The 12704-nt window shown below is 46.1% G+C and overlaps 1 protein-coding gene across 2 annotated transcripts in view; it reads right to left on the bottom strand.

The window, feature by feature from the left end:
* Positions 1-12704, bottom strand: part of LOC147429444 (putative choline kinase 2) — a 62057-nt gene that overhangs the window by 19344 nt on the left and 30009 nt on the right. The window contains exons 2-4 of one of the 2 annotated variants that reach the window (XM_086495696.1): positions 10154-10300; positions 9400-9498; positions 7527-7644 (exon numbers count right to left, since the gene is read on the bottom strand). In XM_086495696.1, coding sequence (XP_086351822.1) covers positions 7527-7644; positions 9400-9498; positions 10154-10300 — 364 coding nt within the window. Of the gene's footprint in view, positions 1-7526; positions 7645-9302; positions 9499-10153; positions 10301-12704 lie in introns of both variants that reach the window. The other variant, XM_086495695.1, reaches the window with a different exon arrangement.

The raw sequence follows: 12704 nt of genomic DNA, 5'->3' as shown, positions 1-12704 counted from the left end.
GGCACATCTTAGCCATTCACATTTTGCGTCAAAGGTGCCATATCTGACTACTGTCCAGAAAAACCAGCCATGCCAAAATGACCCTGTGGCACCCCAAATTGGCCCTGGTTGCACTGAAGACCTTGTTGCATGCCGATGCTACCATACATGGGGTTTGACATCATGCCTTGCATACCTCCAAACACTGTCCTAGCATGTACGGCTGACTTCCAGGCGCATAACCAGCCATACTCTGGAACACAGATTCACCCCCAAAATACCCAGGATGTACCGTGGGTGGTGGAAAAACTGGGTGCATTGCCTGGTAACCAGTTCCCTGTCCATTCAAGACAGCATGCGGGCTTTGAAAGGTGGTGGGCTAAATTGGCATAACTCGTGGAATAGGCGTCCTAACCACCTGTTCAAGGATGGGAGGAACCTGTTTTGGAGCCCCTGACTCCACAACATGCGAGTGTTCCCTATCCTGCTGAGGCGCATGAAGTACTTGGGCTTGAGCTTCAACAAGCTCTGTTCGCGGTGTAGGTTGCCTATTTTGTTGTTGCACTGGTGGCGCTTGCAAGAACTCCATAAACCTTGGATTTTGCACCAATTGCGAAAACACATTCACTGCGGCAACTCAATGAGTCTTGAACACATCATCCTCAAGTTGCCCAATCATAAAGCCCTGTACTACTGGAGGGACATTCACATCAACAGGAGGTACAGACTGACGTGGCCATGAGCTCTTGCCAATCTCAAACACCATAGGGGTTTCCTGTCTGTCCTTCAAAGAGGAACCCTCTTCCATAATGCCCTTCCCTTTGTTGGCCATAGTGTAATCCCGCGTTCCTGTACTCTGTGTCTTTACCCAAAACAACCGAGGCGCACTCTTTGAGGAAAAAGTGATTGATGTCCCGGCAATGGAACCTTGAAACAGGCCCGTGGGGGGGGGCGGTAGGCTTTGGCTTTCACCCAAAATTCTTTACTTTACTTTAGACACACACACAGAGAGAGTACTTTGCAAAGGGAACCTGCGACGGGAATTAACACTTAAGCACACACATGGCTCGGAAGCTAGAATGCTCCGAGCAGACGCCGACAACCTATAAGCCCCAAAATTGGCGCCCCTTTCGGTATTTCTTTATACTTAGAGAGGGTAAATTACAAAGTAGAGTCCAGGGAATTCTTAACCTGTATCCAGCTAGATACCACCTGTTTTGCCAAATTTCGACAACATAACAGCCCCAAACTTGCGCGAAACCAATTCCCCCGCTGGAACTCACTTCGACTGGCATAAACCTTCTGATTCCTGCCCAAAAACAGTAAATTTAGCACACTATATTTACTGGTTTTTGCCCTGTTTTCAGCCCTAAACAGTCCCCCAACTGTCCTCTGTCAGTGGGGCACTGTTCCCAATGGATCTGGCGTCCATATGGCTGAAAAACAATCAATTTACAGCGCATAACCAGCACTGAAATTGCACATGTACGGTGAGGTTATCACCCTCACCGGTGCCTGCTTTTGGAGTAGCAGTTAGATACTCCTCTTCCTGCTCAAGGAGGCTCTTGCTCAGCACAAAAGCATGAAACCACACAGCCGTACATCAGTCAAATGAAGAGCCCTCTTGTGGGGCATCACATAACTGCATGTAGGGGAGAGAGAGAGCGGTGTGTAGTGTGCAGGTCATCACATAACTGCACGTAGGGGAGAGAGAGAGCAGTGTGTAGTGTGCAGGTCATCACTCCTAGCACCACACTATACATAGAGTGGAAAGGAAGCACTCCATAGCTCTTAACCTGTGACAAAAACTGAAAAATGAGCCCTTCCAGCTACAAATTCAGCGCCACTTCTTCATGCAAGAGGAGTGTGCACAGAAATGTGCCACTTGGCGCGATTACAAGCGTTTTCCCGTTTCGGCGTTGCCGCCTAAAAATCTCCCGACTGGTTGCCCAGTTGACTTCGTGGCAAAGTTGTAAAATGTTCCCCTTGTCATTCCGAAGGTAATGACATTTCACGGCCCAAAATAGCAGTTTCCTAAATTTTAGGGGATGCTTCCGTTGGACTCCCACTCGTCATCTGACCAGCTATCCTCATTGGGACCCCATCCAAAAGTGCAATGTGGCCCCACTGTCGGATAATTTCCTTTGGTGATCCCACCTTGGCTTTGTGCCTTTATTGAGTTCACTTCCTAGTATCCACCAACTTGCTAGGGGGGGCCTACATGATCTTGAACTGAGCCTAGACATCCTCTTACTATACAAATTCCAATGCCAACCCACTTCCCGTCTGTGGGTGAAACCACCGTTCACATTGGCCATACAATGTCCGACCATTTGCAACTTCAAAAAGAGGGTCTCAAAATAAAACAAAAATCATTGGAAAGAAACCAACAACTAAGGTTAGCAGTTGCCACGTCCTCGTGACAGCAGCTGACTAAAACGTCTCATAGCGACCACGCAAAATCTGACCACACCGTCTAATGCGGCTCTCACAAAGATGATGCTCCTGTAGCATAAGAATGTCAATCTCACCACCCACAAGGCATCTCTGAAGCTCCTGATGCAGCCGACCCCTCTGACGCTGAAACTGGGGCCCTCCTAATCCTTGCACATTCCATCAGATAATCCTCATGGAATCAGTGGGAGGAAACAGATGCTGCCACAACAGCCAACCTCGCTATCTTTGAGGCCGGTTTAGATGGAGAGTAATCCTCATCCGAACGACCTCTAGATAAGCGCAAAAGAAGTGATTGTCCCGCCCAGGCCCAAGCCGAGCGTGCAGCCCGAAGGGCTACATCCTCACTCCAAGAATCCTCATGTACAAATAGATAACAAGGAGGGCTCTCAGTGTCAACAAACAAATGCACCACAATGTGCCTGCAACCCGCTGCATCCGGAGACGTCATGCTGAACTTGGCAAGAGGCCAAAGTGTATGCACCAGATCTGTCACCCCTAAGTCCCCTATGGGTGTGAGCACTCAGTAGCCTAAGTCTGGAGCCAGTCAAGAACTGTGTGCTAGGTCCACTCTGTGGAATCCCTACCGGACAGCGGAAAGGAGAAACCCACCACTGTGTCTAAAGCCTCAATGCCTCTAGCTGTAAGAAAGAGGACGTGAACTCAAAAGCAAGCCTCCTCCAGGCCGAGAAAAGAGTCACCCAGGAACCGTGTGAAGCTATAGTCGAAGAAGTCCCAACGTCTGTGCATGTCAAAGCTAGTCAAACCTTCAGGGACTACTGCAAAAGGAATGGCGGCCTCAGGGGGGCTGTCCCTCTCGAGCCACACGGCTCATAGTGAAAGCACTACCAAGAGATTGCCTCGCGGTAGACGCGTGTCCAGTCCCTTGCAACTGTGGAGGAGGGGTCGGGAGATGAGGCTGTGGCCCCCACCGGGGAGAGAGGAGGGATGGGAGGCGGAGGTGGAGGGGGGGGAGGTGGAGCGGTAGCGTCAGAGGGAGGTGGAGGTGGAGAAATTGAAGTGGACGGGGCCTCCTCAGGCGGGTACTGCTGAAGGGGGGCAAAACGGTCCCCAGTCGGAACCTAGTGCTACTGTGCTGCAGATGGTCGGTCGGCCACCAGGGGGAGCAATGGGGCGAGCCCGCCCCTGTCGGAGGTGGCCACGCACCTACCGCCACCTGTTAGCTATCTGATCGCTCGTCTCAATCGAGGTATCAACCTGTGCGTCCTATGTATCTGGCTGTTGGGCCTGCTCAGCCTTGGGAGGCTGCACCTGCGCTGTGGGTCGAGGTCTCCTGCGAGGAGAGGCCTTTGCCAAATGGCCCATCTGTCTGCAAATGAAACACTGATTCGGGAGGCCTGAATACTCCACGCTTTGACGGAACCAACCTCCACTCACCCGAGGTAGTAGGATGACCTTCGGGAGAGAGTGGGTGTCCCGAACCAGAACACGTATTGTGGGGATGCCGGACACCTTGGCAGCTACAGAGGCTGCCGTGTGAGGTGTCTCCAGGACAGTCCCGATCTCTGAGCCTATCCTGGAAAGGAGCGGAAGCCTGAAGGTACTCCCTCCTCATGCCGGGGAAGCAGACTGAGATGGGCAGGTCTGCCTCCTCGACAAGAACGTCAGTAGCCTGGGTCGAAACCGTGGCGCCACTGTCGAAAGTGTTCTCTAACTGCTCGGATGGCCAAGGGGCTCATCGCAATGACCTTGGACGCCATCTCAAGAGTCTCAAACTCTATCTAGTAGTAGCCACGTCCGAGAACCTGAACATCGAGAATCTTGCCCGCCTTCTCACCTAAAGGAGATCGTGCACTTCCCCTCTGCTGGTCAGTTGTCACGAGGACGTGGCAACTGCTAACCTTAGTTGTTGGTTTCTTTCCAATGAATTTTGTTTAATTTTTGAGACCCTCTTTTTGAAGTTGCAAATGGTCGGACATTGTATGGCCAATGTGAACGGTAGTTTCACCCGCAGACGGAAAGTTGGTCGGCACTGGAACTCGTAAAGTAAAAGGATGTCTAGGCTCAGTTCAAGATCATGTAGGTATCCCCCATTGCACTTAGCAAGTTAGTGGATACTAGGAAGTGAACTCAATAAAGGCATAAAGTCAAGACTACCAAGAGAAAGTATCCGACAGCTGGGCCACATTGCACTTTTGGATGCGGTCCCAATGAGGATAGATGGTCAGAAGACCAGCGGGAGCCCAACGGAAGCATCTCCTAAAATTTAGGGAACTGCTATTTTGGGCTATGAAATATGTTCGCGTCATTAGCATCAGAATGACAAGGGGAACATTTTACAACTCTGCTGCAAAGTCAACCGATGCATCAGTTGAGAGATTTTTAAGCAGGAAGCCAAATGCGGGGAAATTGCATGCATGAGTGCCAAGTGGCACTTTTTGGTCAATTTACCGAGTGTGGGAGAACAGAACTCGTAACTGACTTTTGGAAGCAGTTTTGGAGGCTGATAACTGTGATTTTCAGCCATTTCTCTCTATTTTTGAGCTTCCCATGACTTTACCTAGGTCCAAGGAGCTCATTTTCAGCATTGGAAGGCATCAGATGCATGTTTACAGGGCTGTTTTGCTGTGTTTTCAGCAATACGCAGGTTTTGGCAGCCATGGAAATCTTCCCCTTTTTGCATCTATTTGTTCACAGATGCATTATAGGTCAAGGGCAGCAGAGGGGGCGCTCAATTTATGCTGGGGGGATGCTTCATTGAGAACCTATCACAGGTTAAGAGCTATGGAGTGCTTGCTTTCCTCTCTATGTACAGTGTGGTGCTAGGAGTGATGACCTGCACACTACACACTACACACTCTCTCTCCCCTACGCGCAGTTATGTGATGCCCCACAAGAGGGCTCTTCATTTGACTGATGTACAGCTGTGTGGTTTCATGCTTTTGTGTTGAGGCAAGAGCCTCTTTGAGCAGGAACAGAGGTAGCTAACTGCTACTCCAAAGCAAGCACCGGTGAGGGTCATAACCTCACCGTACAGGTGCGTTTTCAGCGCTGTGTATGCGCTGTAAATTGACTGTTTTTCAGCCATATGGACGCCAGAACCATTGGGAATAGTGCCCCACTGGCAGAGGACAGTTAGGGGACTGTTTGGGGCTGAAAACAGGGAAAAAACCAGTAAATACAACGTGCTGAATTTACTGTTTTTGGGCAGGAATCAGAGGGTTTATGCCAGTGGAAGTGAGTTCCAGCAGGGGAATTGGTTTCGCGCAAGTTTTGGGGTTGTTATGCTGCCGAAATTTGGCCAAATCAAGTGGTATCTAGTTGGATATAGACAAAGGATTCCCAGGACTCTACTTTGTAAATTTACCCTCTCAAAGTATAAAGAAATACCGAAAGGGGCGCCAATTTCGGGGCCTACAGGTTATCGGCGTCTGCTCGCGGCATTCTAGCTTCCGAGCCGTGTGTGTATTCAGGTGTTAATTCCCATCGCAGGTTTTCTTTGCAAAGTGCTCTATGTGTGTCTCTAAAGTAGAGAATTTCGGGTGAAAGCCAACGCCTACCACCCCACGGGCCGGTTTCATCAGTGCCAAGAATCTTGCAAATAACAGAGGTGGCTTGAAGCCCGTGCCACCTCTGCCTCTAAGCTCGCTTGCTCTGTCGGCGAGAAAACAAGTCAAATGGGTGGGTTCTGTGGGGTCGGGCGAGGGGGCTGCAGTGGAGTCCCTCTGAGACAGCAGAATCCTCCATTGTGTCTATTGCTGCGAAGGCGAGCGAAAGGGAGTCGAGGACGTCGATGAGGGCGAGGCGAAACGAAACAAGGAGCCGATGCCGCTGTGAAGCGACTCCGAGAGAGAACACGCGGAGGGAGGGGGGGGTTAAGGCTGCGAACACCGCAAGCAGGGAGCGTGGGAGGGGCGGGCAGGACTGGCTAGACGGGCAGCATAGAGCAGCTCACAGCAGGCAATTGTGGGCAACGCGCGCGGGGGGGTGGGGGGGGGGGGGGGGGGGGGGGGGGGGGGGGGGTGGTGTACGCGAGGGGAGGCAGAGGGAAGAAAGCGATAGCGAGCGCGAGGCGTAGCAGCAGCAGCGAGCAATGCTTAGAATCTTTTTGGCTAAGCTGCTGCCTATTACTATTGAACCTGGCCTCTTTCACTTCAGAATAAGTTGTTCTTCAATATCTATGATGTACAAAAATGAATCAAAGACTGAGTTGCTTTTGGTCTAAAGCCAGGTGTCTTTTGAACTGTTATGTTCTTTTGTGTCTAAGTATAAGTCTAAAAACAACAAAACACACACACACACACACGAGCATACATAAATACAAAGTTCTACGTACTACGTTTCTGTCATAACTCTAGAGATGCAGGGGAAACTCAGCCATAATGAAGCCATAAAAAGAAGCATTAAAATGACTCAGCCTCAAAAGAATTTGACAAACTACCTTCATGCAATCACAAATAAGGTGGAGACATTGAAAAAGGTGAGCTTACTACTGCAAAGACATTGCAACAGAGTATTCTACCAAGAGCTGACCTACAATGAGAATTGTTTGGAAATGGACGAGGCTAAATCTAGCCCAAAATATCGAATAGGCTCATTATCCAGCTTTTTCTTCTAGTTTTGGCTTGTCTCTTATTCCCTTCTTATTCTGTGCCCTAAACAAAAAATTCTTTGACAACGATTAGTGAGTTCGATAATGTGTTTGAAGATCTCCCCACCATCTTACATTTTAACACTTGTTATGCAATGACTATTATAGCCTCTAGGTAGTACTTCTCAAGCAATAAGAGGATCTGCTTTCCAAAACATTTCAAAGAACTAACCTATACAAAATGATACCTAAACCTTGCAAACGAAGAGGTCCAACATAAACCTTCCAACAATTTTCTTTAACAATTAATGCATATTTCACTTCTTTTCTAGTCGTTTATGGAAGTCTCGCAAGACCTAAATCGCTCACAACTTCATAAAAAACATATCTAGAGAAAGGAAAGAAAGATTAACCACAAAGAATCGAAACCTATGAAGATCTGTCAATATGTAGGCATCATCAACAGAAAATAACAACTCCTTTGATTGAGACATCATTCAAGCGAAAATTACAAAAGATTTCATCAAGACAAAAAGGCTACCTGGGTACTTAGAGTTGTCCAGCTTATGTGGTGTCTCTGTATGATAATCTGCTGTCATTTCACAAAAGTGGTTTGCTATATCAAAAGCTATGGGATTGAAGCTGGAATACTCGTAGTCCTACATGAAAACCCTAGTTCAGATCAATGGAAGATATCAAACAAGTTCAAAAGTACATATGCTTGTCAAAAAAGAGCGGTAAAATTTTCACAAATAATATAAACATGTGTCTAGTACACAAACTAAACAGGAATCCATGTACAAAGGTGAAACACCAATGTTCCCATTTAAGTTCTTAAATACACGAAAAACCTTAAAGAACGTAAAGGTGCACATTGTTGAACAACTAGTTCTGCAATGGTAATCTTTCATTCACAAGCATATGAAGATCACCTTAATTGTAGGACATATCATTGTGAATGCAAACGCTTCAAAAATCCAAATGTCCATGGTGTTGGCATTAGATAAATCTTTGAAAAGTTGGACTAGAAGTTGCATATATGTAAGTGATTTAATACATCCAGAATTCCATTATATTTGTGTACAATCAATCATTAGCTCTCTGCCTGGTTTGAGAGCCATAATGGTCTTCTGATTGCTCCGGTGACCATTATGATTGCTCCGGTCTCCTCTAATCGTAAAATGTGATCCCCTGCTATGTGTGCCCTATATGGACTACTACCTACTAGCAGAAGCTAGTAAGATGTAACTGCCTCTCACTACCCTGGATAGAGATGCCTCAACTGAAGTATCTCCAAGGCTATGTGTCTCCAATAGAAAAACGTCCTAGATGGGCTGTCCATTTGAAAAGTGCACAATATCCCATCCTAATAATATCATATGCTCTAAATCCATCCTACGAGAGTGTAGAATACAAACCTAATGATTCAACAAAAAAAGACAATTGGTTACAGATAAATAAATAGATAGATTGACAAACTCATTAATCAAAATTAGCCCGCTAGCAAAACAGAAGCGAAATGATAAAAGGTTATAACATAACAGAGCAAGAAAAAACATGTGAAAAAAACAAATACAAAACTTAACTAAGTAAAGGCAGAAATTTATCTTTGGAAAACACCAACTACTCTGTAATAAACACTCATCCACTCATTCTTGATCTGGCTAACGAACATTTGACTCAACTACAGCTTACTATTAACCAAAGAGTTTAGTTTCTATCACCCTTTGAAGGTGATGGGCAAACCCAACCATGATAAAGACAAGAACTACGAATGTAAGACCAAAAGAAAACGTCACAACATAAAGGCATTAAACTACATGATGAGTGGGCCAACAGGGTTCCCATTTTGAAATAGTTTATAACTTACCCCTTTGTACATTCCAAAAGATAAAAGCAGCAAAACTGGCTTGGCCATTGTGAAGAAAATCAAACACTTTTTCACAATCTTCTTGGAGTCGTCTCCTTTTTTAACAAGTAAAGAAAAAAGGCGGCAAGATTGAGCAACAAGAAGCAAACTTAATTAAACAAAGACGAGAAAAGTCAAATAATGAAAAACAAACAACAGTATATAAAGCTGAATTGGAAGAAACCGTGGCATACACTATTACTTAAGGTGGCATAACGCAGCACACGGAGTTCGTCAAAGATATCTACTTTCAAACCCATAGGTGTCTCAAAGATCTTAAGGTCTAGAAAAGCACGATAATCACTATTAGAATGACCATATTATTCACAAAACTCCTTGGTATACATTCCAGCACCACCACACACTAAAGATATTTCTTGAGAGAACAAAAACCAGTGAAAGTCTTACTATGATGGTTACTTCCCCAGTTGTCTCATTCATCATTATATTTCCGTATTGCAAGTCATTGTGACAAAAACCAACAACTCCATTGAACTTTGAAAACCTGCATTGAAGTTGGACTAGTTCTTGTTTTATAAGCTCCAGTTGGAATTCTTCGTGCCATGCTGGTGGGCATATTTCCAGTGCCTTGTTGATCCAAAACCTAGAAGAAAAAATTTTATTTTTTACTTCCTTGGGAGACACCAATAGGTCGACAAAGATTTGGATGCGTGCTAACATAACAGTACAATTATGGTACAGAACCACATGCAAACAATTGTGCAAATGAACTCTTACACAATTCACGACTAAGAAACAGTTTCAAGCATTCAATATAGCAAATATGATCTTAGCTTTGGGAAATCGTTTAGAAGTGTGAGAAAATTATGGCTAACTAATTGCAAAGGCATATGTAACCTCTCAGCAACCAACTTAACATACATGGAGATGGTATTGTTGTAAGGCACAGCAAAGCAAAACCTTCACTGGATTCTGGTGAACCTGTCATTTGAATACGTGACATGCACACACATGCACATACGCACGCATGCGTGCGCGCGCACACATACAAGTATGTTTCATAGACATCATATGCCGTCAGTAGGTGGCTGAAGATAAAGTGGTTGAAGTTAACAAGCATAGACGTCAGAAATAGTTAGCACTAGGTTGCAACAGGCCCTAAGCCACTCTGTTTAATGCGAATGCTCCAAAATGATAACCACCATATACAACAAATAGAACAAATTTCTGGTCTTTGAGTAAACATGAATTGCAGGCCATACCATCTAAAAAATGGAAAAGAATAGCATAAAGCGTACAAAATGTTCAGGTAAAGGCACCCACTGTATTCGATTCCAAATCTTAGGTTCATGAGGCCCTTGCATGTCAAGGTTATGGAATTCTCGCAGCTTTGTTGCAATTCTTGTAGAAATAGTTGCATCTCGTAAATCGATGGCTTTCATTGTCTGTGATAATAAGATATAAATGGAGAGGCACTAAGGCAAAAATTGATATAGCCACAAGATATAATCCGCTACCAGTTTACAGTGATAACACAAGTTGCATCAACATTGAAGAAGAATTAAAGGACAAATTGTTAATGCCTCTCTCTCTCTCTCTCTCTCTCTCTCTCTCTCTCTCTCTCTCTCTCTCTCTCTCTGCTGGATGAGGGACGAGGACGAGCTGCTGGTCGAAGGCAGGGCGAGCTGCTGGACCTGGTCGAGGGCGAGCAGGTGGACCTGGTCGAGCTGCTGGTCCTGTGTCAAGGGGGCGAGCAGCTTGCCAAGGGCGAGGACGAGGGCAAGCTGTGCCAAGGGCGAGAGCTAGCTGCCTACCAAGGAAGAGGGCTAGAAGAGCCAAGGGCGACCAGACGAGACAAGTGCCAGGGCGAGGACGAGAGCAGTCAAGTCAGCCAGGACGAGGGCTAGGACTTGGTGACGAGGGCAAGGCCAACCAGGTTGGAGGCCAGACCTCAGCTGGTGAGGGCCTTGACTCAGTGCTCACTTTGTTCTTCTCTCTCGGATGGACCAACCAGTTGAGGATGGTGATGCAAGTGGCTTCACCACGCCACAAAAAATGAAAGCGACATTCAAGCGGAGGAACAGAGATAGCATACTCTCGCCAAGCTCATTGCGGGCAGGGAAAACCGTCAGAATCCAAGATGATTTAATGATGGAGAGGGTTCAAGTGATGATTAAATCTGAGCTCAGCTTTATGAGAGATGACATCAAGAAAGAGATGTACGCAAACGCAAAGAGTTATAAGAATTCTATGTATGCAGATATGAGGAAAGAATTCGATAAAGCAATGCTTGGTAAGCATGATGAGATGTATCTATCTGTGAAAGGGGAGATGCAGGCTCTAATGCGGGCAGAAGTGAATGTAATGGAATGTATTATGCAGAAAAAGTTGGATGAGGCAGTTGCAAGCTTTGAATCTTGGAAAACCAATGTGGAAAAGTGCATGAAGGAAAAAGATGCAGTGATTGAAGAGCTTAAAGGGGAACTTGCAGCGTGCAAAATTATGCCCAAAACGGAAGGGGGAAATCAGCCCTCGATGTTAAAGGAGCTCGAAGATATTAAGGAGCAGGTGAAAACTCTGCGCGAAGGGGAAGAACTAAACTCGAAAGAGGCTTCCTCATGGGCGGAGCGCCTTTCTAAAACACAGGATAAAGTTGACGAAGCAGAAAAATGGATTGAAGGTGCAAAGAAAGGAAAGGCCCGGATGCCAGAAGCCGCACAGACTTCTACCATCATCAATATGACCATTGAGGAGGAACAGAAGAGGAGGACTAGAGCCCTCCATGTGCGTATTACTGGTATCAAAGACACCGAAAATGTAGAAGACGAAGTGAAGGAACTCTTGCAGCGCATGGGCATCCCGGAACCTATGCACACAGGTGCTTGGAGAGTAGGAAAGAAGGGAGTGGATGAGAAGGGAAACGTCAAAGAGAAAGCACTTATTTTGCGTTTCCCGACTTTGGAAACAAGGAAGGAATTCCTGAAGAAGAGACCAGCACTTAAGAAAACTGGAATATTTATGGGGGATGACCTTACTTTAGCACAAATAGCACATATGCAAGAGTTGATGCCAAAGATCAAGGCAGCAAGGGAGAAGGGAAAAATTGCCTTTTACAGAGGAGGGAAAGTAGTGGTTTTGGAAAAACGCACAGCATGACGGTGCGAGACATATGGGACCACACTCCGGATGGCGGCATGGAATTGAAATGGATCATATAGGCTAGATGTGGGTGCCTTTGAAGATAGCTTCAGAGATAGAGACATTGTCTTTTACTCGGAGACACATCAAAAATCTGGACAGTTGATGCCAAGTGTGACTGGCTATTTATGGGTGACCGCTTGTCGGCCAGACGCTAGATCCCAGCATGGAAGTCGAGGTTCAGGAGGGGTAGCAGTCTTATTCAAGGAAGAGTTGCAGCCGCTATTACAGATTGTCCGGAGAGATGACCAGGCGAGATACATGTGGGTGAGACTGAGAGCTGAGACAGGCAGATTCTTATGCATTGCTATATGTTACTTTCCCCCTAGCACACCTATACCTCACCTAGAGGGCAATCCCCTTTCTCTATACTTGATGATGGCATATGGGAGTTCTCTAGAGATGGAGATATCATTCTCTTGGGAGACTTTAATGCCAGGACGGCCAACTCCCAAATGGTATTTTATGATACCTCGGAGGAGATGCTTAGAGAGATGGATATATCGGAGATGGGACTTGACAGACACTCACAGGATAAAGAGCACACAGAGTATGGGAGATATCTCATGGAGATGACAACTACGCATGGTCTGGCCATACTTAATGGTCTAGAGATTTTTCCTTCGTCTGGGGGATTCACATGCTTTCCAC

The sequence above is a fragment of the Adiantum capillus-veneris genome, chromosome 22 (assembly GCF_014529385.1).
Source record: "Adiantum capillus-veneris isolate H3 chromosome 22, ASM1452938v2, whole genome shotgun sequence".
Taxonomy (NCBI): Eukaryota; Viridiplantae; Streptophyta; class Polypodiopsida; order Polypodiales; family Pteridaceae; genus Adiantum; species Adiantum capillus-veneris.
The sequence above is the reverse complement of the archived record's forward strand: the minus strand, read 5'-3'. Positions and strand labels throughout refer to the sequence as shown.